The sequence below is a fragment of the Tachypleus tridentatus genome, chromosome 1 (genome assembly GCF_004210375.1).
Source record: "Tachypleus tridentatus isolate NWPU-2018 chromosome 1, ASM421037v1, whole genome shotgun sequence".
Classification (NCBI taxonomy): domain Eukaryota; kingdom Metazoa; phylum Arthropoda; class Merostomata; order Xiphosura; family Limulidae; genus Tachypleus; species Tachypleus tridentatus.
The window spans coordinates 177,132,672-177,158,959 of NC_134825.1; the positions used below are offsets into that span (position 1 = coordinate 177,132,672).

Genomic DNA, 26,288 nt, shown 5'->3' on the forward strand with positions numbered 1-26,288 from the left:
ATGTAGATGTGTGCTATTACTTTCTCATTGTGATTTTAGGCTTATGAGAGGTGTTTAATCTCTTCTACTTACTATATGTAAATGTTCTTTATATTTTTTGTGGATCCTGGCCAGTTGCCACATTCACATACAGTGCATATTTCTGCTTGGGTTGCCCCCTGGTTACAAACATGTGAAGTAATATAATCTATATATGGTACGTCACTAAGCAATAGAACCTGATGGAATTTTGTATTCAAGTGGCTTGTGTTCAAAGCTGCTATATCTTTATTATTTAATTTGGTTCTTGGTTCTTAATACAAAAACAACTATAGCAGTGGCCAGCAAGCCACACTTCTTGTTAATACATACGGACTGTTTCCTTCACCATCCATATATTAAACTATAAATCAGAATAGGGAGAAATTATTACTGTGGTTACTATGGTGGATGGTTACTCCAAGAGAACAAGTGATAATCTCAACACTTGTATGAATGGTTACCTAAGTAGTTTGTCTTTAACACTCCTACAAAAAGTGGGGCCTGATAGGCCCCAGGTCAACTTGAAAGGTTATTAATATTAGGCTAATATTAATTAGCTATTATTATTATTATTATTATTAGCTAATATTAATTTAATAGAGTGTTAAATTTTGGGTTTTCTGGTGTCTTAGTGGTTGTGACATTATTATCTAATTTCAGTAGCCCTGGTAGGGATAGTGCATGTAACCCATTATATGCTTAAAAACAGTTTTATTTTATATTAACTCACTGCATACCATTATATGGTGCTAACCATTTATTTTGGTTGTAAAGACAAGAAGTGTAATGATATTAAAACTACACTATAGATACAGGGGCTCAGCATGGGATGCTCAACTCATAATCTGAGGGTCATGGGTTTGAATCCCCACCACACCAGATATGCTCACCCTTTCAGTTGTTGTAATGTGATTGATAATATCACTCTTTATTGCTGAAAGAGTAGCCCAAGAAGTGGTTGGTGATGGTCAGCTGTTTTCCCTCTTGTGTTTTATTGCTAAAATAGGGACAGTTAGTGCAGATAGTAGCTTTGGGCAAATTAAAAAAAGCATACTATAGACGCAGTGTCGGGGTTAAAACCACTGTCTTATACTAGTTATTTCAAAAACCATCTTATAGACACAGTGTCATGGTTAAAACCATGATATTTTACAAATAACATTAACGTGAGTTTTATACATTAAAATCACCCTACGGATACAGTTAAAAATCATGGTTTTGTTCCAATGATGTTGTTAAAACCACCCTATAGGCATAGTGTCATGTTGAAACCATTGTCTTATACCAGTGATTTTAAACCACAATCCTGTACCAATAATATTAAAACTTCCCTTCTAATAGATGTAACATTCCAACAGTTTGGTAGCTATTCACAACTGGTAATGGTAATTTAAAAAAAAAAAAGTAATGTTTTTGATTATCTTTGCCACTTGTGGGCAGTGTGAGATATTGCATATGGGTCTGTGTGTTCACATTCTTATATGGAAAACAATTGGACAGACATAGATGAAAATTCTACACAAGATGAGGGGTTAGCATGGAACAATTCTCTCTGAAATTTGGTCTGGATTCTGAATCATTTTGAAACCCCTTTATAATAAATAGAAATATAGGACATTTTGACAGTTTTGTGTTAATAACTTTGTCATAAGACTCATCACACTACAAAACAAGGATAATAATCTGGTTTGTTGATTGTTGTGGATCTGAGAAGGATTTTCTAAGTTTTAAAAGGTAAAATTTGATGTTATCCAGTGTATAAAAGAAGTGCTGTGGTGCATTCTCTATGATTTCTCTTATTTGTATTAAAATCATTATTATTATTTATAGTGGTGGCAAAAAACTCGCCTCTTTACAATTAATATGGTTGGCAGCTTTAGAACTATTAATATATGTGTATACATATCTAACAAAAGACAAGTGTGAATCATATTCCAGTAGCCTGCTAAATAGTCATTAGCTAGATCATTTGATATGATCCCTGTCTTGTTTGGTTTAAGTTCAGGAGTCAGCCACACATTGAAGTGTTTACTAATTGTTGTCTTAATACTTGTCTGTGAGTTGATCAGTTTGTCTACTATTAGTTTATGTACTTAGGCTGTTGATCTCTGTTATGGGAAGAGAGCAGTTAATTTATAATCCAGGATTGTGGTACAAGCAAAAAACTTAATTGCCACAGCTCTAGACAACATGAGTAGCTGTCAGTCTAAGAGTCCATGGCTCACATTCTGTGCTTTCAAAATCATGTTTCATACACCTGGCTGTTATAAGAGCATTACCAAAAGTTGGTAAGGTAAAGACAGCTAAATAGTTGTTAGTAGATATTTCTGCCTTTCATTTAGTTTGTCAGTTCAAAATTAGAGATATCGAGCACAGAATATCTTTTATAACCAATGAATATCTTATTGAGATATGACTGTTTTGATGTTAGTAAATACAGTCACAGTATCAGAGAATGAACTGTGTTTGAAAATCTTTTATTTAGTGCAACAGTTAACTTGCCAGAACCAGGGAACTGAAGAAGGACAGGGTTCATGACTAAAGAGAATACTTTAAGCACTGGTTTTGTTTGTGTTAAATGATACAAAGTAAAAGTAAACAAATTCTAGTTTATATGCATTCCTCAAATTGACTTTTGTAAAAAAATTTCTACTTGAAACTTCTGGTAGTTGTGTAAATGCAACATTTTTAGTTAGAAAAAAGGTACTTCTGGGTATGTGAAAAGGGGTTCAACCACCCCAGTGACTAGAGCAATTGGAACTATATCACTAAGGAAATTGGAGAAGCCCTAATCAGACTTTAATTATTTATAACTGACTGCTCTGATGTACATCAACCTTGCTGTTCATTAGGGCACCCACTCTCACAGTCTACAATTATCAGGGCTCTCCTACTGTTTTATAGTCTAGTTAACAGTGGCATAGGTGGAGGGAGTGGGTCATAGAGATAATATTATGTTAATTTTTTTGGAAACCCTGGACTGTACATTTGTGTGATTTTGCTGTAATTATATTTCAAATTTGAAACAACAAAGTAAAAAATGCAGTCATTTATTTTTTCATATATTATTATATTAAAAGGTATTTTCTGTATCAGTAATATTGGTTTACAGTTTGGTTAAACCTTAACCTTTAACAGCCCCAAGTTTACAGATTTACACCAATAAAATTTGGTGCTTGATTTTTTAAGGTGGACACACAAGCTAGTCCAACTAAAACAAATGAAAACCTACTTTTCCTTTGTTCATCATATGTTCAGTCACCTGTATGGGCAGTCTTACATCATAGTTTCACTAATTCTCTGTAAAATAATGAACACCTGAAGATCGTTCAAACCGAGAAGAAATTTTTGTATGAGTGTTACTTCAGTTTACTCGTGTAACAGTTGTTATTTAGTACCGTAAACATTACTTCCATATTATTCAACTTGTTTACGTTTATTAAATAACAGTTGTTATTTAGTACCGTAAACATTACTTCCATATTATTCAACTTGTTTACGTTTATTAAATAACAGTTGTTATTTAGTACCGTAAACATTACTTCCATATTATTCAACTTGTTTACGTTTATTGAGCAGTTTTGTGACAAAGTATTCCTATAAACGTTGTATAGATTTTTAGAAGTGACATAAAATGCAAGAACCACATGTACCATAATAACACACTTGTATAAGTACACTCCTAGAAATTAAACTGAGCCAGAAATTAATTGTTATTACTAAAAACTGAAATAATAAATGTGTTTTTGATAGTGGTTAGAGAATAACATTTTGCACCTTGAGCATCCAAAGAGATCCATTTTGTACTATGAGCACCTATAGAGAGTGATATTTTATACCACGATCATCTATACATAGTAACATTATGTACCATGAGCATCTATACATAGTAACATTTTGGTCCATGAGCATCAATAGAGAGTAAGATTTGGTACCATGAGCACCTATAGATAATAACATTATGTACCATGAGCACCCATAGATAGTAACGTTTTGTACCATGAGCACCTTTATATAGTAATGTTTTGTACCATGATCACCTATAGAATAACATTTTGTACCAGTAACCCCTATAGAGTAAGAATTTGGTCCATGAGCACTTAAAGAGTAACATTATGTTCCAACAGCTTGTACCATATAGGTAGCCATATTTTGTACCAGTAACTTTAGTACATACACTGTAGATAGGAAGATTTGTACCATGAGCAGAGTAGCAGTACCAGTTAAGACCTGAGGGTATGTTAGTGAACTGGAGGTTGTAACAACTATAAAACTTTTCAACATGAGATATTTATCAGTTCTAGCTGGATATTGAAAGAAATATGTTACATATGATAGCTTAGTCATAAATTTACATAAAGGAGTCACTATTACAGTGACTGTTATGGCTTAACGTTCTTCTTCCCTTGTGTATTATTGTAACAAAGTACTGTTCTGTCAGTAATGTGTTATCCGACCTCATTTTACTTCTGACCAGAGCATATACAACGATGACACTGATTCAGTGTGCAGCACTCCTCCGAGAATGGATGGTACATCTGCACTACAGTTAGGAAGAGCACACATGCGTAGTGACAGTGCTGCAAGTACCCATTCACTAGGTGGAGCGGGAACTTCACTTTCTGCCTCGATGAATAGCATTAGCAGCGATGGATCACTGGAAAGCCACCTAGTGGAACAGGAAGACATTATCGTTCTGACTCATGATGTCCGAAGTTTCAAAGAAACTCTGAGTAGACTTAGAAAAATTTTTCATCCTGAGAAAGGTAACTAAGAGTTAAATTTAAAAAATTCAGTGTTTGATTCTCATATAATGTAAGACCAAAGTTGTTTTATTATCACTTCTCTAGAAACACATTCTGTTACATGTAGACATAATTTGTAGAAAACACTAACATACTTCTGTGACGCTTGTTTTATTACATTATTTTACTGCAGGTATCAATATATTCAGAGAGCAGATATAGAAAGACCATTACACACACTAGTTACTACTGGTTGAAAAGAACATCTATAACAAACAAGGAGCCCACACACACTAGTTACTAGTGATTGAAGAGAACATTGTAACAAACAAGGAGCCCACACACACTTGTTACTAGTGATTGAAAAGAACATCTGTAACAAACAAGGAGCCCACACACACTAGTTACTAGTGATTGTAAAGAACATCTGTAACAAACAAGGAGTCCACACACACTAGTTTATAGTGATTGTAAAGACCATCTGTAACAAACAAGGAGTCCACACACACTAGTTACTAGTGATTGTAAAGAACATCTGTAACAAACAAGGAGCCCACACACACTAGTTACTAGTGATTGTAAAGAACATCTGTAACAAACAAGGAGTCCACACACACACTAGTTACTAGTGATTGTAAAGAACATCTATAACAAACAAGGAGTCCACACACACTAGTTACTAGTGATTGTAAAGAACATCTATAACAAACAAGGAGTCCACACACACTAGTTACTAGTGATTGTAAAGAACATCTATAACAAACAAGGAGTCTACACACACTAGTTACTACTGATTGTAAAGAACATCTATAACAAACAAGGAGTCCACACACACTAGTTTATAGTGATTGTAAAGACCATCTGTAACAAACAAGGAGTCCACACACACTAGTTTATAGTGATTGTAAAGACCATCTGTAACAAACAAGGAGTCCACACACACTAGTTACTACTGGTTGAAAAGAACATCCATAACAAACAAGGAGTCCACACACACTAGTTACTAGTGATTGTAAAGAACATCTATAACAAACAAGGAGTCCACACACACTAGTTACTAGTGATTGTAAAGAACATCTATAACAAACAAGGAGTCCACACACACTAGTTACTAGTGATTGTAAAGAACATCTATAACAAACAAGGAGCCCACACACACTAGTTACTAGTGATTGTAAAGACCATCTGTAACAAACAAGGAGTCCACACACACTAGTTACTAGTGATTGTAAAGAACATTGTAACAAACAAAGAGCCCACACACAATAGTTACTAGTGACTGTAAAGAACATTGTAACAAACAAGGAGTCCACACACACTAGTTACTAGTGATTGTAAAGAACATCTGTAACAAACAAGGAGTCCACACACACTAGTTACTAGTGACTGTAAAGAACATCTATAACAAACAAGGAGTCCACACACACTAGTTACTAGTGATTGTAAAGAACATCTATAACAAACAAGGAGTCCACACACACTAGTTACTAGTGATTGTAAAGAACATCTATAACAAACAAGGAGTCCACACACACTAGTTACTAGTGATTGTAAAGAACATCTATAACAAACAAGGAGTCCATACACACTAGTTACTAGTGATTCTAAAGAACATCTATAACACACAAGGAGTCCACACACACTAGTTACTAGTGATTGTAAAGAACATCTATAACAAACAAGGAGTCCACACACACTAGTTACTAGTGATTGTAAAGAACACCTGTAACAAACAAGGAGTCCACACACACTAGTTACTAGTGATTGTAAAGAACATCTGTAACAAACAAGGAGCCCACACACACTAGTTACTACTGATTGTAAAGAACATCTATAACAAACAAGGAGTCCACACACACTAGTTACTAGTGATTGTAAAGAACATCTATAACAAACAAGGAGCCCACACACACTAGTTACTAGTGATTGTAAAGAACATCTGTAACAAACAAGGAGTCCACACACACTAGTTACTAGTGATTGTAAAGAACATCTGTAACAAACAAGGAGTCCACACACACTAGTTACTAGTGATTGTAAAGAACATCTGTAACAAACAAGGAGTCCACACACACTAGTTACTAGTGATTGTAAAGAACATCTGTAACAAACAAGGAGTCCACACACACTAGTTACTAGTGATTGTAAAGAACATCTGTAACAAACAAGGAGCCCACACACACTAGTTACTACTGATTCTAAAGAACATCTATAACAAACAAGGAGTTCACACACACTAGTTTCTAGTGATTGTAAAGAACATCTATAACAAACAAGGAGCCCACACACACTAGTTACTCGTGATTGTAAAGACCATCTGTAACAAACAAGGAGTCCACACACACTAGTTACTACTGGTTGAAAAGAACATCTATAACAAACAAGGAGCCCACACACACTAGTTACTAGTGATTGTAAAGAACATCTGTAACAAACAAGGAGCCCACACACACTAGTTACTAGTGATTGTAAAGAACATCTGTAACAAACAAGGAGCCCACACACACTAGTTACTACTGGTTGTAAAGAACATCCATAACAAACAAGGAGTCCACACACACTAGTTACTAGTGATTGTAAAGAACATCTATAACAAACAAGGAGTCCACACACACTAGTTACTAGTGATTGTAAAGAACACCTGTAACAAACAAGGAGTCCACACACACTAGTTACTAGTGATTGTAAAGAACACCTGTAACAAACAAGGAGCCCACACACACTAGTTACTAGTGATTGTAAAGAACATCTGTAACAAACAAGGAGTCTACACACACTAGTTACTAGTGATTGTAAAGAACATCTGTAACAAACAAGGAGCCCACACACACTAGTTACTACTGATTGTAAAGAACATCTGTAACAAACAAGGAGTCCACACACACTAGTTACTAGTGATTGTAAAGAACATCTGTAACAAACAAGGAGCCCACACACACTAGTTACTAGTGATTGTAAAGACCATCTGTAACAAACAAGGAGTCCACACACACTAGTTACTAGTGATTGTAAAGAACATCTGTAACAAACAAGGAGTCCACACACACTAGTTACTAGTGATTGTAAAGAACACCTGTAACAAACAAGGAGTCCACACACACTAGTTACTAGTGATTGTAAAGAACATCTGTAACAAACAAGGAGTCCACACACACTAGTTACTAGTGATTGTAAAGAACATCTGTAACAAACAAGGAGCCCACACACACTAGTTACTACTGATTGTAAAGAACATCTATAACAAACAAGGAGTCCACACACACTAGTTTCTAGTGATTGTAAAGAACATCTATAACAAACAAGGAGCCCACACACACTAGTTACTAGTGATTGTAAAGACCATCTGTAACAAACAAGGAGTCCACACACACTAGTTACTACTGGTTGAAAAGAACATCTATAACAAACAAGGAGCCCACACACACTAGTTACTAGTGATTGTAAAGAACATCTGTAACAAACAAGGAGCCACACACACTAGTTACTAGTGATTGTAAAGAACATCTGTAACAAACAAGGAGTCCACACACACTAGTTACTACTGATTGTAAAGAACATCTATAACAAACAAGGAGTCCACACACACTAGTTACTAGTGATTGTAAAGAACATCTATAACAAACAAGGAGTCCACACACACTAGTTACTAGTGATTGTAAAGAACACCTGTAACAAACAAGGAGTCCACACACACTAGTTACTAGTGATTGTAAAGAACACCTGTAACAAACAAGGAGCCCACACACACTAGTTACTAGTGATTGTAAAGAACATCTGTAACAAACAAGGAGTCCACACACACTAGTTACTAGTGATTGTAAAGAACATCTGTAACAAACAAGGAGTCCACACACACTAGTTATAGTGATTGTAAAGAACATCTGTAACAAACAAGGAGTCCACACACACTAGTTACTACTGGTTGAAAAGAACATCCATAACAAACAAGGAGTCCACACACACTAGTTACTAGTGATTGTAAAGAACATCTATAACAAACAAGGAGTCCACACACACTAGTTACTAGTGATTGTAAAGAACATCTGTAACAAACAAGGAGTCCACACACACTAGTTACTACTGGTTGAAAAGAACATCTATAACAAACAAGGAGCCCACACACACTAGTTACTAGTGATTGTAAAGAACATCTGTAACAAACAAGGAGCCCACACACACTAGTTACTAGTGATTGTAAAGAACATCTGTAACAAACAAGGAGCCCACACACACTAGTTACTACTGGTTGAAAAGAACATCCATAACAAACAAGGAGTCCACACACACTAGTTACTAGTGATTGTAAAGAACATCTATAACAAACAAGGAGTCCACACACACTAGTTACTAGTGATTGTAAAGAACACCTGTAACAAACAAGGAGTCCACACACACTAGTTACTAGTGATTGTAAAGAACACCTGTAACAAACAAGGAGCCCACACACACTAGTTACTAGTGATTGTAAAGAACATCTGTAACAAACAAGGAGTCTACACACACTAGTTACTAGTGATTGTAAAGAACATCTGTAACAAACAAGGAGCCCACACACACTAGTTACTACTGATTGTAAAGAACATCTGTAACAAACAAGGAGTCCACACACACTAGTTACTAGTGATTGTAAAGAACATCTGTAACAAACAAGGAGCCCACACACACTAGTTACTACTGATTGTAAAGAACATCTGTAACAAACAAGGAGTCCACACACACTAGTTACTAGTGATTGTAAAGAACATCTGTAACAAACAAGGAGCCCACACACACTAGTTACTACTGATTGTAAAGAACATCTATAACAAACAAGGAGTCCACACACACAAGTTTCTAGTGATTGTAAAGAACATCTATAACAAACAAGGAGCCCACACACACTAGTTACAAGTAATTGTAAAGACCATCTGTAACAAACAAGGAGTCCACACACACTAGTTACTACTGGTTGAAAAGAACATCTATAACAAACAAGGAGCCCACACACACTAGTTACTAGTGATTGTAAAGAACATCTATAACAAACAAGGAGCCCACACACACAAGTTACTAGTGATTGAAAAGAACATCCATAACAAACAAGGAGTCCACACACACTAGTTACTAGTGATTGTAAAGAACATCTATAACAAACAAGGAGTCCACACACACAAGTTACTAGTGATTGTAAAGAACATCCATAACAAACAAGGAGTCCACACACACTAGTTACTAGTGATTGTAAAGAACATCCATAACAAACAAGGAGTCCACACACACTAGTTACTAGTGATTGTAAAGAACATCTATAACAAACGAGGAGTCCACACACACTAGTTACTAGTGATTGTAAAGAACATCTGTAACAAACAAGGAGTCCACACACACTAGTTACTACTGATTGTAAAGAACATCTATAACAAACAAGGAGTCCACACACACTAGTTACTAGTGATTGTAAAGAACACCTGTAACAAACAAGGAGTCCACACACACTAGTTACTAGTGATTGTAAAGAACATCTATAACAAACAAGGAGTCCACACACACTAGTTACTACTGATTCTAAAGAACATCTATAACAAACAAGGAGTCCACACACACTAGTTACTAGTGATTGTAAAGAACATTGTAACAAACAAAGAGCCCACACACAATAGTTACTAGTGACTGTAAAGAACATTGTAACAAACAAGGAGTCCACACACACTAGTTACTAGTGATTGTAAAGAACATCTGTAACAAACAAGGAGTCCACACACACTAGTTACTAGTGATTGTAAAGAACATCTGTAACAAACAAGGAGTCCACACACACTAGTTACTAGTGACTGTAAAGAACATCTATAACAAACAAGGAGTCCACACACACTAGTTACTAGTGATTGTAAAGAACATCTGTAACAAACAAGGAGTCCACACACACTAGTTACTAGTGACTGTAAAGAACATCTATAACAAACAAGGAGTCCACACACACTAGTTACTAGTGATTGTAAAGAACATCTGTAACAAACAAGGAGTCCACACACACTAGTTACTACTGGTTGAAAAGAACATTGTAACAAACAAGTAGTCCACACACACTAGTTACTAGTGATTGTAAAGACCATCTATAACAAACAAGGAGCCCACACACACTAGTTACTAGTGATTGTAAAGAACATATATAACAAACAAGGAGTCCACACACACTAGTTACTAGTGATTGTAAAGAACATCTGTAACAAACAAGGAGTCAACACACACTAGTTATTAGTGATATACAAGAACATCTGTAACAAACAAGGAGACCACACTCTCTAGTTGTCTGTGATATACAATAACATCTGTAACAAACAAGGAGCTTACACACACTAGTTACTAGTGATTGTAAAGAACATCTATAACAAACAAGGAGCCCACACACACTAGTTACTAGTGATTGTAAAGAACATCTATAACAAACAAAGAGCCCACACACACGAGTTACTAGTGATTGTAAAGAACACCTATAACAAGCAAGGAGCCCAAACACTATTTGTCTGTGATATTAAAGAACACCAAAACAAATTAGTCTACACACAGTACTTTTCTGTGATACGTATAACAAAGAAGGAGTCCACACATAATAGTTATCTGTGATATAAAAGAATACCAGAAATATAAGGTGTCTTCACTAGTTGTTCAGTGATATGAAAGAACACGAAAACAAATTAATCCACACACACTACTTGTCTGTGATATAATAGAACACCTATAATAAACATGGAGTCCACACACACTAGTTACTAGTGGTTGTAAATAACATCTATAACAAAGAAGGAGTCCACACATAATAGTTATCTGTGATATGATAGAACACCTATAATAAACATGCAGTTCACACACAATAGGTGTCAATTATGTAAAAGAACATCTATAACACAAAAGCAGTACATGCACACTAATTGTCAGTGATATAAGAAAAGATCTGTAACATACAAGGAGTCCTTACACATTACTTGATAGTGATATAAAATTACACCAAAAGAAACAATGTGTCCATTACACCAGTTCTCATTGATACAAAAGAACATCTATAATAACAAGGAGTCCACACACCCTAGTTGTCAGCATTATACAAGAACATCTGTAACAAACAATGAGTTCACACTCACTAGATGTCTGTGATGTGAAAGATCACCTTTAACAAACAAGGAGTCCACACACACTGGTTGTCAGTGATATAAAGGAACATCCTATAACAAACAATATATCCCAACACCGTAGTTTTCAGCAACATAAAAGAACAACTATAACAAACATGAAGTCCACACACATTAATTTTCAGTGACATAAAAGAACAACTATAACAAACATGAAGTCCACACACATCAATTTTCAGCGACATAAAAGAACAACTATAACAAACATGAAGTGCACACACATTAATTTTCAGCGACATAAAAGAACAACTATAACAAACATGAAGTCCACACACATTAATTTTCAGCGACATAAAAGAACAACTATAACAAACATGAAGTCCACACACATTAATTTTCAGCGACATAAAAGAACAACTATAACAAACATGAAGTCCACACACATTAGTTTTCAGCGACATAAAAGAACAACTATAACAAACATGAAGTCCACACTCATTCATTTTCAGCGACATAAAATTACAACTATAACAAACATGAAGTGCACACACGTTAATTTTCAGCGACATAAAAGAACAACTATAACAAACATGAAGTCCACACACATTAATTTTCAGCGACATAAAAGAACAACTATAACAAACATGAAGTCCACACACATTAGTTTTCAGCAACATAAAAGAACAACTATAACAAACATGAAGTCCACACACATTAGTTTTCAGCAACATAAAAGAACAACTATAACAAACATGAAGTCCACACACATTAGTTGTCAGCGACATAAAAGAACAACTATAACAAACATGAAGTCCACACACATTAGTTGTCAGCGACATAAAAGAATGCTTATAACAAACTAGGTGTTCAAACACCCTAGTTGTCTGTGATATAAAATATCACTTATAACAAATAAGGTGTCCACCTACAGTGGTTGTCAGTGATATAAAAGAACACCTTTAACCTTTTGACTGCCTAGTATTTCAGCTGCTACGGCAGCTTCTATGCCAGGTTTTTTTCAGCAAATTTGAGTAATTTTTAAAACAAAGGAAATAAGCAACAAATACTATTTTTTCTCTAAGCCAAACTTGTAGTAGTGCACAAAATAAAGAAATATGTACAAAACATGAAATGAATTAACTCGTCCGTGGCACTGTGTTACCTATTGACTTAGACTAGTTATCTCATCTACGGCACTGAACAGGTTAACAAAAAATGAGTTCACACACTAGTTTTAAGTGATGTAACTTAACATCTATAACAGACAAGGAGTCCACACACACACACTAGTTATTAGGGATATAAAAAAACACCAAAACAAACAAGGAGTCCACATACACAAGCATTGCTTGAATGCATGCTTAGCCAGAAATCCTAATTTGAAATGGATATGAACAATGAAGTTGTTGTGTATCCTTATTTAAATTGTATACTTGTTTTTAATTTCTTTTACTTATATGATGGGTTTCCTACAGTGAGAATGTGTTTGTACAATTCTCATGAGACAACGTTTGGATTCCTGTGAGACATAACTTGTAACATTCATCAACAGTAGTGTTGGAAAATCATTAGACTGTGTGTACATATTGCTATGGGTAATGTTCATCAGTATACTGTGTGCATTGCTATGGGTAATGTTCATCAGTAGACTGTGTGTGTGCATGCATGCAGCTGTGGGTAATGTTCATCAGTAGACTGTGTGTGTGCATGCATGCAGCTGTGGGTAATGTTCATCAGTAATCTCTGTGTGTGCATGCAGCTGTGGGTAATGTTCATCAGTAGACTGTGTGTGTGTGCATGCAGCTGTGGGTAGTGTTCATCAATAGATTGTGTGTGCATGTAGCTGTGGGTAGTGTTCATCAGTACAATGTATGTATGTAGCTGTGGGTAATGTTCATCAATACTGTGTGTGTGCACATTGCTGTGGGTAATGTTCATCAGTACACTTTGTGCATGTACTATGGGTAATGTTCATCAGTACACTTTGTGCATATAGCTATAGGTAATGTTTATCAGTAGGCTTTGTGTGTGCATTCTGGGGTTTCACTAGAAAAATAACTCTTAGCCACTGTGGCTAAACAAAGTAATTTTCTTTTAGCCACAGTGACAGTTGTTTAGCCACAATTTTAGGTCACCAAAAACTGTGTGGTGTGTGACTTAATATGCATCAATTCTATCCAGTAAAATATAGTTGTAAATAAATAGATACATTCCTTGAAATAACCCAGAAACAACAACAAAAAAAGACTTAAAACTAGAATACGGTTGTATGACTAGTAAGATTTCTGTCTTGGCCACAGACAGACTGCTCCTGGCATCTGTTTTGATGCTGTTGGACCTGCTAATTCCCTGCTCACAGTCAACAGTTATAACTGGAATTATTAATCCAATTGCTACAAGCTGAGACAGATTTTGAAAAGTTTGACGGGTCTGGTTGATGTATTCCTTGTAGAAGCTCTTCATGTTTCTGTTTTTGTAAGCATCCTGTTCCATTATGTTTCTTAGTAGCAGCCATTCAGTCAGTGCCTCATCCTCATTGACGAAAGGAGAGAAGTGCTGGATGAGTTTCTTCAGATCATCCTCATCAGATACTGCTCTGCTGTGACATGGGCTATATATTGAAAAAATTGACTTGATGTTAGTGTTTAGGAATGCTACTTGTAGTCTTGTGACCACCTCTTCAACAAATGACTCGGCAGCTGATCTGTTCTTTTCATGTTATTTATCAATATCTTTGATGTCATGGCCTCTGTAAGAAGTGTAACCACTGGCATCAGGAGCTTGTAAGAGTTCCTTCTGTGCAGTCTGTGTGTAAGGACCAGGGATGTGTACCAGCAACTGAATTGACACATCAATAATTGCTTTAGCCTGATCATAAGATAAATCAGCTCTCTGTAGAGATCTTGACAAAGTCCAAGAATGCCAACAGCATCAGCCAAAAAATATGTTGTGTCATCATGATAAAGCTGTAACGTGACATTTGCTGGACTAGATCATGTAGCAAGGCTCGGCCTGGAGTACCATGTTCCATTGCTACGACCTGCAGGCAGCTTATCACAGATGCAATACAGTTGACTAGTGCTTGGACAGAATCATTAAAAGAGAGCCAACATGTGAAGAACACTTGCTTGATTTTGTTGCTTTTCTCTCCATGCAATGCTTTGCTCTCTTCCAGAACCTGACACAACTTGGGAGAATATTTCAGGCTTTTTGCAAACTGGTTCAAAACTGAAATGTACTTCACAAGGTATGGCACCTGGTTTGCTGCCTTTTCAGCTGCCAACTGTAATCTGTGTGCCAATAATGACTTGTTATTATCCAGGGGCATTCCTCCTTAAATTTTGTAACAACACCTGTTTTTATTCCCACCATGACATTTGCACCATCAGTTGCAAGTCCAACCAAGTCAGCATCAAACAATCCTCAATCTGCCATGACTGAGCGCACTGTGTTGTAGATAGAATCAGCCCTAGTGTTGGTCAGCTCATGCACAGCAAGGAATCATCTTGTAACCTCACCTAATGATGAAAGATACCTGATATAAATTATCAGTATAGAGGTGTTTCCTGCATCAGTTGCTTCATCTGCTTCAAGAGCAAAAAAGGGAAAGGCGATGCCCAAAAGTCTGCCTGCATTTCATCCTGAACTACATGATTTAGGGCACTGTACATATCATCCAGAAACTGGCTGTGGGTGTATATGAAGCTCTCTGTTCCACTTTGTGACTGAGTCTGTAGTTTCTTTAGAGAGGTCACTCCCTGTTAAAAAATATATAAGAACTTGTGTTTTGAAATAAGACCACCAATTAAAATAATAAACAAAGATATTTGGAAGAGTTGGCTAGCTACTTAATTTTTGATAGATATTTTCAAAATGTTTCACATTTAGAAAATTGTCAAATTGCCTTTTGTTTTAAGAAAATACTGTAGAAAACAAAGTATCTTATTAATACTAGAATGAAGAATATTCTTACATTGAATACTTGTAGTGAAAGGAGGGAATGAAACTTCACAGTTAGCATGGCTTCCTTTGTTTGTACAAGTAATGTGGCCATCTGTGTCTGAATGTCACCTTTACACCCCACATACACATTCAGAGCAGCAGTTGACATGTCCTTCTTCAAAACTTGTGATGCTACTGCACTGCAATGATCTTTTGACCATGCATGCTTCACCAAGTTTTCTGTTTTAGGCTTAGTAGCAGTTTTCCCAGTGGTAGCATAAATATTTGTCTTCTTGTTGTCTCTGCATAATTTGCAATGAAATGTATTTTGTTGGGAAACATGTTCCAGCCAAGGAAACTGTGAAAACCAAGTTTCTTTAACAACTCTGTGAAAATTGCAGGTATATTTTTTTTTCACACTGACAGTCTGATCACTGCTGCAAGCTTTAGTTTCTTCAGAGCTGTCTTTTCTTTTGGAAGTGCATTTCCCACCATCAACTGATGTTGTTACTTCAACCTTCTTTTGAAAAAAACTTGATATACCTAACTGTTTAGACATCTTTTTATCTGATGTAGGAGTTGTCATGATCTCAATTCAAACACGTGTCAAATGAAACTTGGGATTTCCACTTTGATACAGACCATATGTTGGTTTGACAAAAGTCAGGTTTTCTCTGATTACTGTTTGTGTACCATGGGCAGAATCAAACATGTAGCATAAGAAATGAAAATAACAGAAATCATTAGCACACCTGAGTAATAATTTTGTTTTTAAATTTAATTTGTTAGTTGTCATATCCCAGAAATCATAAAAATACATATCTAAAGAAAATATAGATTATAGTCAGTGGTAGTTTTTAAAGATGTTTCTTGTTTCTTCAACTCGCCGGGGGGTGCCTCTGGTCATTTGTCATCATTAATGGCGTAGATGGCAATAAAAACCACGAAAGCTGTTAAGACCAAAACTTGAGCAGAATAAATAAAGTAAAACCATCCAAGACCAAAAAATTATCTTTTGCCATTGTGGCGAAACCAACACTAGATTTTTAGCCACAGGCTGTTTCTTTTTGCCAATGGTGATGTGGTTAATGGCTAACAGAAGCCTAGGCATTGTTGCGAGTAATGTTCATCACTACATTGTGTGCATGTAGCCATGGATAATGTTTATCACTAAACTGTGTACATGCAGCTATGGATAATGTTTATCACTAAACTGTGTACATGCAGCTATGGGTAGTGTTCATCAATAGACTGTATGCATGTAGCTATGGGTAATGTTCATCAATAGACTGTGTGTGCACATTGCTGTGGGTAATGTTCATCAGGAGACTGTGCATGTAGCTATGGGTAATGTTCATCAGTTGACTGCGTGAATGCAGCTATGGGTAATGTTCATCAGTTGACTGCATGAATGCAGCTATGGGTAATGTTCATCAGTTGACTGCATGTATGTAGCTATGGGTAATGTTCATCAATAGACATTGCTGTGGGTAATGTTCACCAGTTGACTGCGTGTATGCAGCTATGGGTAATGTTTATCAGTGCACTGTGTGGACATTGCTATGGATAATGTTGATCAGTATACTGTGTGTGCACATTGCTATGGGTAATGTTGATCAGTAGGTTTTGTGTGTGCACATTGCTGTGGGTAATGTTCATCAGTAGACTTTGTTTGATCATTGCTGTGGGTAATGTTCATCAGTAGACTTTGTTTGCACATTGCTATGGGTAATGTTCATCAGTAGGCTTTGTTTGAACATTGCTATGGGTAATGTTCATCAGTGAACTTGTACTTTATATATATTATCATTTAATTCCAGAAAAACTAGAAACAATGCGAGTAGCAGCTCATGAGAAGCTGGGAGAAGTGCTACGAATCCTGAGAAGTATTCTTGAGAAATATCCTCCTATCCAGTCGACCGACCTTCTCATGGCTGCAGGGACAGTCATACAGCAGGTTAAAGGTGAGAACAACGTGTATTACAGCAGGAATGTTGTAAGTAGCAGCATCAGTTGATGATGGCTGCCTTTTAAAGGTTAACATGAGAACAGTCTGTGTTACAGCAGGTTTAATGTGATAACAACCTAGTTTCTTAAAACCAATTCACTTGAATAAAAGTTCTAATGTTTCAAAGAAACACTTTCTACAATATTATTATTATTAGTGTCATGAAATATTCATTATGTAATTTCTAATAAAATCAACAGTTGTTAGTTTTAATTCATTTTAGTAGAGCAGGGATTGTTTTTATTTGGAACAGTGTTACTGCTGAGATAAGATTACCTGTTACATACTGTTGGTAATATAATAAATACATCAGAGTGTGATACGGGGTCAATAACATGGCGTTTTGAATTTGTTACATTAATAGCCATGTATGAATCAAGGATTGTCCATGAGGTTCTAATAAACCTGTAAAACTGGCCCTATTCTGGTATATTATTTAGTCACCATTGACTAGGAACAGTTTTGTATTTGTCTTGTAACATATCATGAACATGTAAAGGTTTAGTAAACAGACCATAGGTAATTCAAATGGAATTAATTTGGGAAAAAGTTGCTTATTTCATAAATAGGTTTTTACACAGCATATCACACAGTGGTAGGTGGTGCTTGTAAGAACCCTCACCAGCAAATTCATTTTCTACATAATGCCATAACTTAAAAAGGAAATCTTACATTGCATATATAAATAGTTTTTATTATACTCACTAGGTGGCAAGAACACTTAATAAACCATCTCATAACAGATGGGAACATTCAAGATAATTTTTGTGACCAGGAATGATACAGTTACTATGTAATGTCTGTGATTGGGGTTGTAACTTAGAGTGGTTTAAGTGAATGTGAAAGAGCATTTATTATAATTACAAGCCTGTTAACAAGGAAAAGTTTTCCAATGATAAATCCAGGATAAAGGAATCTGACTTAAAGTTGTAAATATTGTAAAACAATATCTACTGGGATGCTACCATATTAAGTAACATCAATCAACAAACTTAAGAAATTCCATAGTGACATTAAGGTATTAAAGCATGAAGCTAGAAAACACTCAAATATTTATTGGTCCAAAAACTTATGTTTCAGAACTACTTAGTGAAAGTGAAGGGGAAATGGCATCCACTGGGTGTCAGATATAAAGTTTGAACTGGCTAACTTTAGAGCCACACATCACATGAACAAATTTGTGTTGTTCAAAGTCTAACTTCAGAAGCTTCGTTCATATTTAAGTAATTTTGTGAGGTTGGTATCAAGAGCCACAGAAGTTAATCACTGAAAGTCCAACTTGGACTTCCAGTATTTGATTTCAACCCACAGAAGTTAATCACTGAAAGACCAACTTGGACAGGTGACTTCCAGTATATGACTTCAGCCCTACAATTTTCAATTCATATCAATTTTCACTATCCAAACATCCATTCTGGCCAGTTGCCTTCTGGTACATGTGTGAAACTTTACAAAGTTCCTACTGTCAGTACCACCAATGTATACAGTATTCAAAAGGCCATGTCATGGTCATTATATTTGACAAACTCTCATTGTATCATTCTTTGAATCATATATCTTAATGATTTTTGTACTATTTCTAATGGCCTCCAGAAACACTTGATAAATAAATAATTTGCATACTTCTCCAGGCACCAAGTCTGAAGAGAATTACATTTACACACCTTCATGAAATGCAATGAACTTGCATTTTCACTAAATCACATGATTGTCAGTATTTTTGAGCTGCATATATAAGAAAATGAAAGCCCTCTGAAAGAGGATATTGGTGGAGCATCCCAGTTGTGGAAAGCTAGAGAAGTTTAGTCTGGTGTTGATGGAGCATCACAGTTATGTAAGGTTACAGAGATTTAGTCTGATGCTGATGTGGCATACCATTTGTGGAAAGTTACAGAAATTTAGTTTGATGTTGATGGACTATCCTGGTTGTGAAAGGTTACAGAAGTTTAGTCTGGTGTTGATGGACTATCCTGGTTGTGAAAGGTTACAGAAGTTTAGTCTGGTGTTGATGGAGCATCCCATTTGTGGAAGTTTACAGAGGTTTAGTCTGATGCTGAAGGAGCATACCATTTGTGGAAAGTTACAGAAATTTAGTTTGATGTTGATGGACTATCCTGGTTGTGAAAGGTTACAGAAATTTAGTTTGATGCTGATGGACTATCCTGGTTGTGAAAGGTTACAGAAATTTAGTTTGATGCTGATGGACTATCCTGGTTGTGAAAGGTTACAGAAGTTTAGTCTGGTGTTGATGGAGCATCCCATTTGTGGAAGTTTACAGAGGTTTAGTCTGATGCTGATGGAGTATCTGATGCTCTTAGAGCATACCAGTTGTGATGGTTATAGAAGTTTACTCTGTTGCTGTTGGATCATTCTGGTTGTGGAATGTTACAGAAATTTAGTCTGATGCTGATGGAGTATCTTTGATGTGAAAGGTTACAAAAGTTTAGTGTAGTGTTGATGGAGCATCACAGTTGTGGAAGTTCACAGTAGTCTGGCATTGATGGATCATCCCACTTCTGGAAGGTTACAGAAATTTAGTCTGGCATTGATGGAGCATCACAGTTGTGGAAATTTACAGTTATCTGGCAGAAGTTCTTTCTGTCCTTGTGCAGTATAAAAGTTATGTTTGTTTGAAATACTTTTTTATCCTGATTCTGCACAGATCTTACATCTGTTTGGAAAAGTTCTTTCTGTCATTGTTCTATACAGAAGTTACATCTGTTTTGAGAAGTGCCATCTTGGATTTGTACAGAAATTACGTCTATTTCGAGAAGTTTTACTGTGGTTCTGTGCAGAAGTCATGTTTGGAAAAGTTCTTTCTATCTTGACTCTGTGCGGAGTTATGTTTGATTCGAGTTCTTTTTGTCCTTGTTCTGAACAGAAGTTACATCTTATTGGAGAAGTTCTTTCTTGATTTTGTACAAAACTTGTGGCTGTTTTGAGAAGTTTTACTGTGGTTCTGTACCAAAGCTATGTCTGTTTTGAGAAGCTCTTTCTGTCTTGGTTCCCCTCAGTGTGGATTCCTGTACATGGTGAGAGGACCTACCAGAGAAGGTTCTGTTCTATCAGTTTACTTCCTCTGGGATCTAAATGTCCACCCACATATTTGCCGTGTGTGACGATCCATAAAGGGGAGGAGAGGATTCTGTTGGTAGAGGGGTCAAACCCTAACACACCACTTTGTCCTTGAATTCTTATAGACGGGGTGCCTAGGGGTGTGGCACCCCTTTGGTCAGTCGGCTGGTCCGCTTAGGCTGGGGTCAACCAAGTACCAGTGTTGGAAGTTCTCAACAGGTGTTGTGGACATTGCATCTGATGTTGGTGTTTGGGTATAGTGCGCATGAACCCCTGGCATTGCTGCAATGTCCTTGTTTGGTATTGTGCTGTGTCTTCTCATAGGGCTCCATGGTGGGTTGGTTCAGTGGGCACTGAAAAATTCTTTTTTTTTTTATCATGGATACTCCAATTAAAAATCTTAAAAAATAGTGAAAAAAACAGTCTATACTTAAACGACTACATCTTGAAGATTCTGAGCAGCAATCCTCATCATCTGTACCACCTATTGTACCTCATTTCCTTATTACATTCACTTTCAGACAAACCTTTAGGGCAAATGTCTCCCTTTTCAGTCAGAAGGGACTAGAGGGACTTGCTAGCTCTCCAAAGTCAGTAAAGAAGCTTCAATCTGATGACATATTGATGGAAACATCCACATCTCATCACAGTGAACTTCTCTAAAATTCAAAGGTAATTGGGGATATACCTAATGAGGTTACACCTCATGCTACTTTGAATTCATCATGAGTAGTTATTTTTGAGAGGTATTGGAAAAACATCCCCTAGTCAGAGACTCTTGCTGGTTTCTCCACCCAAGGAGTTTCTGCAGCGAGGCATATATCCGCTCGCAAAGATGGAATTATGGTGCCAACCAATGTCTTCATTCTCACATTTACGTCACCACTTTCACCTGCCACTATTAAGGCAGGTTATCTTAATTGCAGAGTATGGCCATACATTCCAAACCTTTAAAGCTGACCTTTATACCACACATCAAGCAGTTAGAGTCAAATGTCTGGCAGTATGTCTTTCCTTTGACATATGTCTTTCAGTATGACACTGAACATTCTCCATGTCCTCTCTTCCATCACTTGGGGAGCGGATCGACATTCTGTGCTAAAGATATATCATGCTTTTATTTGATTGAAACTCAACTATGGATCACTGGTCTATGGCTCTGTCTTAAATATGCTTGACCCTATTCATCATCAAGGTCTTCGGCTCTGCACTGTAGCTTTCCACACTTCCCCACATCAGAGCTTATGTATAGAGTCTCATGAACCTTCTTTGCACCTCCACTATTTGCAACTGTCTTTACTATATGCTTCAAAACTTTGTTCCTTTCCAAAGCATAGTCCTGTATTCAGGGCTCGGCTCCGTGCCAGCTGGCAGTCGACTTGGAGTGATCAACGTAAAAACAAGCTTTTCCAAATAAAACCCTATATTGGACTTTGGACATCTTTCTTCCATAAGGATCAAAAAGAGGAAGTTCTTCTAAATTTAAGTTTTTTAATCTATACATTACACCTTTTTAATGTGGCTCCCTATTAAAAATCACAGTTCATCTTGTTCGATTTGAAATTAGAAACTGGCCATAACATTAAATAACTCGAAACCAGGACTAGAAAGGCCAGCTTCAGGTGACTAACACTGCTGTTTGAACTACCCGTTAGTCACCCTGGAGAGTTATTATAATTTTGCTACACGTCTTTTTAAACTTTTTTTTATTTTCCTTTTTGAAAATGGCCATAATGTCAAATAACTCGCAACCAGGACTGGAAAGGCCAACTTCAGGTGACTGATGGTGGTTTTTGTACTTACCTGGTCTTCCAGGTCTTCAGTCTTCCTGGTGAGTTATGATAATTACAATTATGCAACAGAAAGTCCTTTACAATTTGTGTTATTGTAATTTTTCTCTTAATGTTGTAGACTAGATGTAAACTAATTATCTTTTTTTTAAACTTTGTTTTGTTTTACCTTAATTTCCTTTTATGAATTGTACAAATTTACTTTTAACTTTTTACTGGATGTTTGGCGCATATAGCCTAGCTGCTTTGTGCCATAAAAACACTCAATCAACCAACCAACTGTCTTGGTTCTGTGCCAAAGTTTTGCCTGTTTGGAGAAGTTCTTTCTATCTTGGTTCTGCACAGAATTCATTTCTGTTTCGAGAAGCTCTTTCTGTCTTTGTTCTCTCCAGAAATTTAGTCTGTGTGGAGAAGTTTTTTCTATCTTGACTCTGTGCAGAAGTTATGTTTGATTAGAGCTCTTTCTTTCCTTGTTCTGTACAGAAGTTACATCTGTTTAGAGAAGTTCTTGATTTTGTACAGAAGTTACGACTGTTTCGAGAAGTTTCACTGTGGTTCCGTGCAGAAGTTACGTCTGTTTGGAGAAGTTCTTTCTGTCTTGGTTCTCTACAGAAGCTATGTCTCTGTCCAGAACCGCCATTTTGGATTTGTACAGAAATTATGTCTGTTTCGAGACGTTTTACTGTAGTTCCATGCAGAAGTTATGTCTGTTTCGAGAAGTTCTTTCTGTCTTGGTTATGTACATAAGCTATATTTGTGTCCAGAACCGCCATCTTGGATTTGTACAGAAGTTACGTCTGTTTCAAGAAGTTTTACTGTTGTTCTGTTCAGAAGTTACATCTGTCTGGAGAAGTTCTTCCTGTCTTGGTTCTGTGCAGAAATTACATCTGTTTGAAGAAGTTCTTTTTGTCCTTGTTCTATAAGAAGTTACATCTATTTGAAATCCATTCTTGATTTTGTACAGAAGTTACCTTTGTGTTGAGAAGTGCCATCTTGGATTTGTACAGAAGTTATGTCTGTTTGGAGAAGTTCTGTATTGGTTCTGTGCAGAAGTTGCGTCTCTTTGGAGATGTTCATTTTGTCTGTTCTGTACAGAAGTTATGTCTGTTTGGAGAAGTTCTTTCAATTTTGGCTGTCTGCAGAAGTTGCATCTCTTTGGAGAAATTCTTTTTATCTTGGCTCTCTGCAGAAGTTACATCTCTTTGGAGAATTTCTTTTTATCTTGGCTCTCTGCAGAAGTTACATCTCTTTGGAGAAATTCTTTTTATCTTGGCTCTCTGCAGAAGTTACATCTCTTTGGAGAAATTCTTTTTATCTTGGCTCTCTGCAGAAGTTACATCTCTTTGGAGAAATTCTTTTTATCTTGGCTCTCTGCAGAAGTTACATCTCTTTGGAGAGTTCTTTCTATCTTAATTCTGTGCAAAAGTTATGTCTGTTTGAAGAAGTTCTTTGTATCTCGGTGTTTGGTATGGTTGTATTGTGTTTATTTGATTAACGGTGTTCAAAAATGTGTGTAGGTTTTCTTTTGTATTATTGGAGTCTAGTTTCCATTTTTCTGTTTGCTTCTCTATTATAAACTCGTGGCAGTTGTTGCATTGCATTTTTTAAATAATGTTAAAGTTGTGTTTGCCAGTTTAGTTTTTACATAGCATGGACTTTAGTTTTGTACCTGGTTTTTCAATAAATTTGGTCTTTACTGGAATGTTGTGTTTTGTTATCAGTTTTTTCCAACTGTTGGTTGTCTTTTTGCTGATGTTAGGAACATATGGTATGCAGCAGTGTAAGGTTTTGTGGTTTGTTGTATCTTGGGATTTATTGTTGTTTGATTGTTGTTGGTCTACATGTGTGTGCATATTTTTTCCACGGTTTTTTTGAGGAAGTTTGTTGATGTTGATGAAGTGTTGTTTTATTTTGTTGATTTCATCGTTAATTTTATCGGGTGATCAAAACTACCCACAAATAAATGGTCCAAGTATGAGGAATCCCGTGTCACCAGTTCTAGCTAACATTCTTGTTGAAATGCTGTTCTCTGCTTATCAGTAAAAGTGGTAATTCCCATACCAGCCGTTTTGAGAAACATTTTTATTTCAAGTGGATTTCTCGTCATCAAGAATGTTGTATATTTATTTAGGTGTGTTCATAACATTTTCAGAAACTAAATTAAATATTAAAAATTATTATATTCTCTTTTTTTTTTCTTCAAAATCACACAAGTTCTGTATCGGTTCGGCATAATAAAAGTGTTTATTATATTCACAACGTTTCACCAGCTAAACCTGGCATCATCAAGTGGTATACAAGTGCTGTGTTAATTTCCATAAAAGGTTATTGAAGGTTATATATTTAAAAACGGCTGGTATAGGTAGAAAAAGCACTAGTAGAGGAGCGAACAATGTTTCGATCTTCTTCGTCGTCATCAGGATGTATTGAAGGTACTTTATAAATTTTGTTGGTCGTGGTTCTTGTAACTCACCTGATTACGACAGGTACACAACTGTTTACAAATCATTTGTTGTGTGTTAAATTGCTGTAAAGTAATGTCATGTTTCTCAAATCTTTTGAAGTTTTTCGTTGTTTCAAGTAAGTATTATTGCATCATATGTCTAGTATTGTGAATAATGTTATAGTCTTAGTTGAGTTACTTATAAATACAAGTAGGAAATGTGAAGTTAGTAAGTGAAAGTGAAGGTAAGAAAGAGTGTTTCCCTCGTCACACCAAACATGCTCGCGTTTTCAGCCATGGGGGCGTTATAATGTGAGGTCATTTCAAGTATTTGTTGGTAAAAGAGTAGCCCAAGAAATGGCGATGGGTGGTGATGAATACCTGCTTTTTCTCCAGTCTTACACTGCACAGTTAGGGATGGCTAGCGCAGATAGACCTTGTGTCCCTTTACGCAAAGTTCAAAACAAACTAAATCTTTCTGTCTTGGTTCTGTGCAGAAGTAATGTTTGTTTGGATATGTTCTTTCTGTCGTGGTGCTATGCAGAAGTTACCTCTGTTTGGAGAAGTTCTTTCTGTCTTGTTTTACACAGAAGTTACATCTGTTTGAACTTCTGTATTGGTTCTGTGCAGAAGTTACGTCTGTTTGGAGAAGTTCTTTTTTGATTTTGTACAGAAGTTATGTGTGTTTCGACAAGTTTTACTGTGGTTCTGTACAGAAGTTATGTCTGTTTGGAGAAGTTCTTTCTATCTTCGTTCTTTACAGACGTTACGTCTGTATGGAGAAGTTCCTTCTGTCTTGGTTCTCGACAGAAGTTTTGTCTGTTTGGAGAAGTTCTATCTTGGTTCTGTACAGGGGTGAGGAAAATTTAAGTATTTCTTTGTGAATGTCAAGATAGTGGTAGAAATAGCTTGCAGTCGTAGCAACAAGTTTATCTCATTTTGTTAAATTAATGTTTCGTTCATGAATATATTAAAACAATAGAAATTACTGAAGTATTAGGAATTAACATAAAGTATATGATTAGTGAAAGTCACCGTATAGAAAAGTGATGAATGAAATGTATTAAAAGTTGTTTTTTATCTGTCCATCCGTGTATTTATTTCTGTTCTGATTAAAAATTAAAATGAACCTTATTATCAGTATAGCTCATTTAAAAT

General features: G+C 36.1%; 1 protein-coding gene across 4 annotated transcripts in view; it reads left to right on the top strand.

Moving 5' to 3' along the window:
• LOC143231028 (rho GTPase-activating protein 45-like) overlaps positions 1 to 26,288 on the top strand; it is a 98,802-nt gene that overhangs the window by 18,970 nt on the left and 53,544 nt on the right. For all 4 annotated transcript variants that reach the window (XM_076465505.1, XM_076465514.1, XM_076465522.1 and 1 more), the window contains 2 exons: positions 4,499 to 4,787; positions 17,635 to 17,778. In XM_076465505.1, coding sequence (XP_076321620.1) covers positions 4,499 to 4,787; positions 17,635 to 17,778 — 433 coding nt within the window. The remainder of the gene's footprint in view (positions 1 to 4,498; positions 4,788 to 17,634; positions 17,779 to 26,288) is intronic.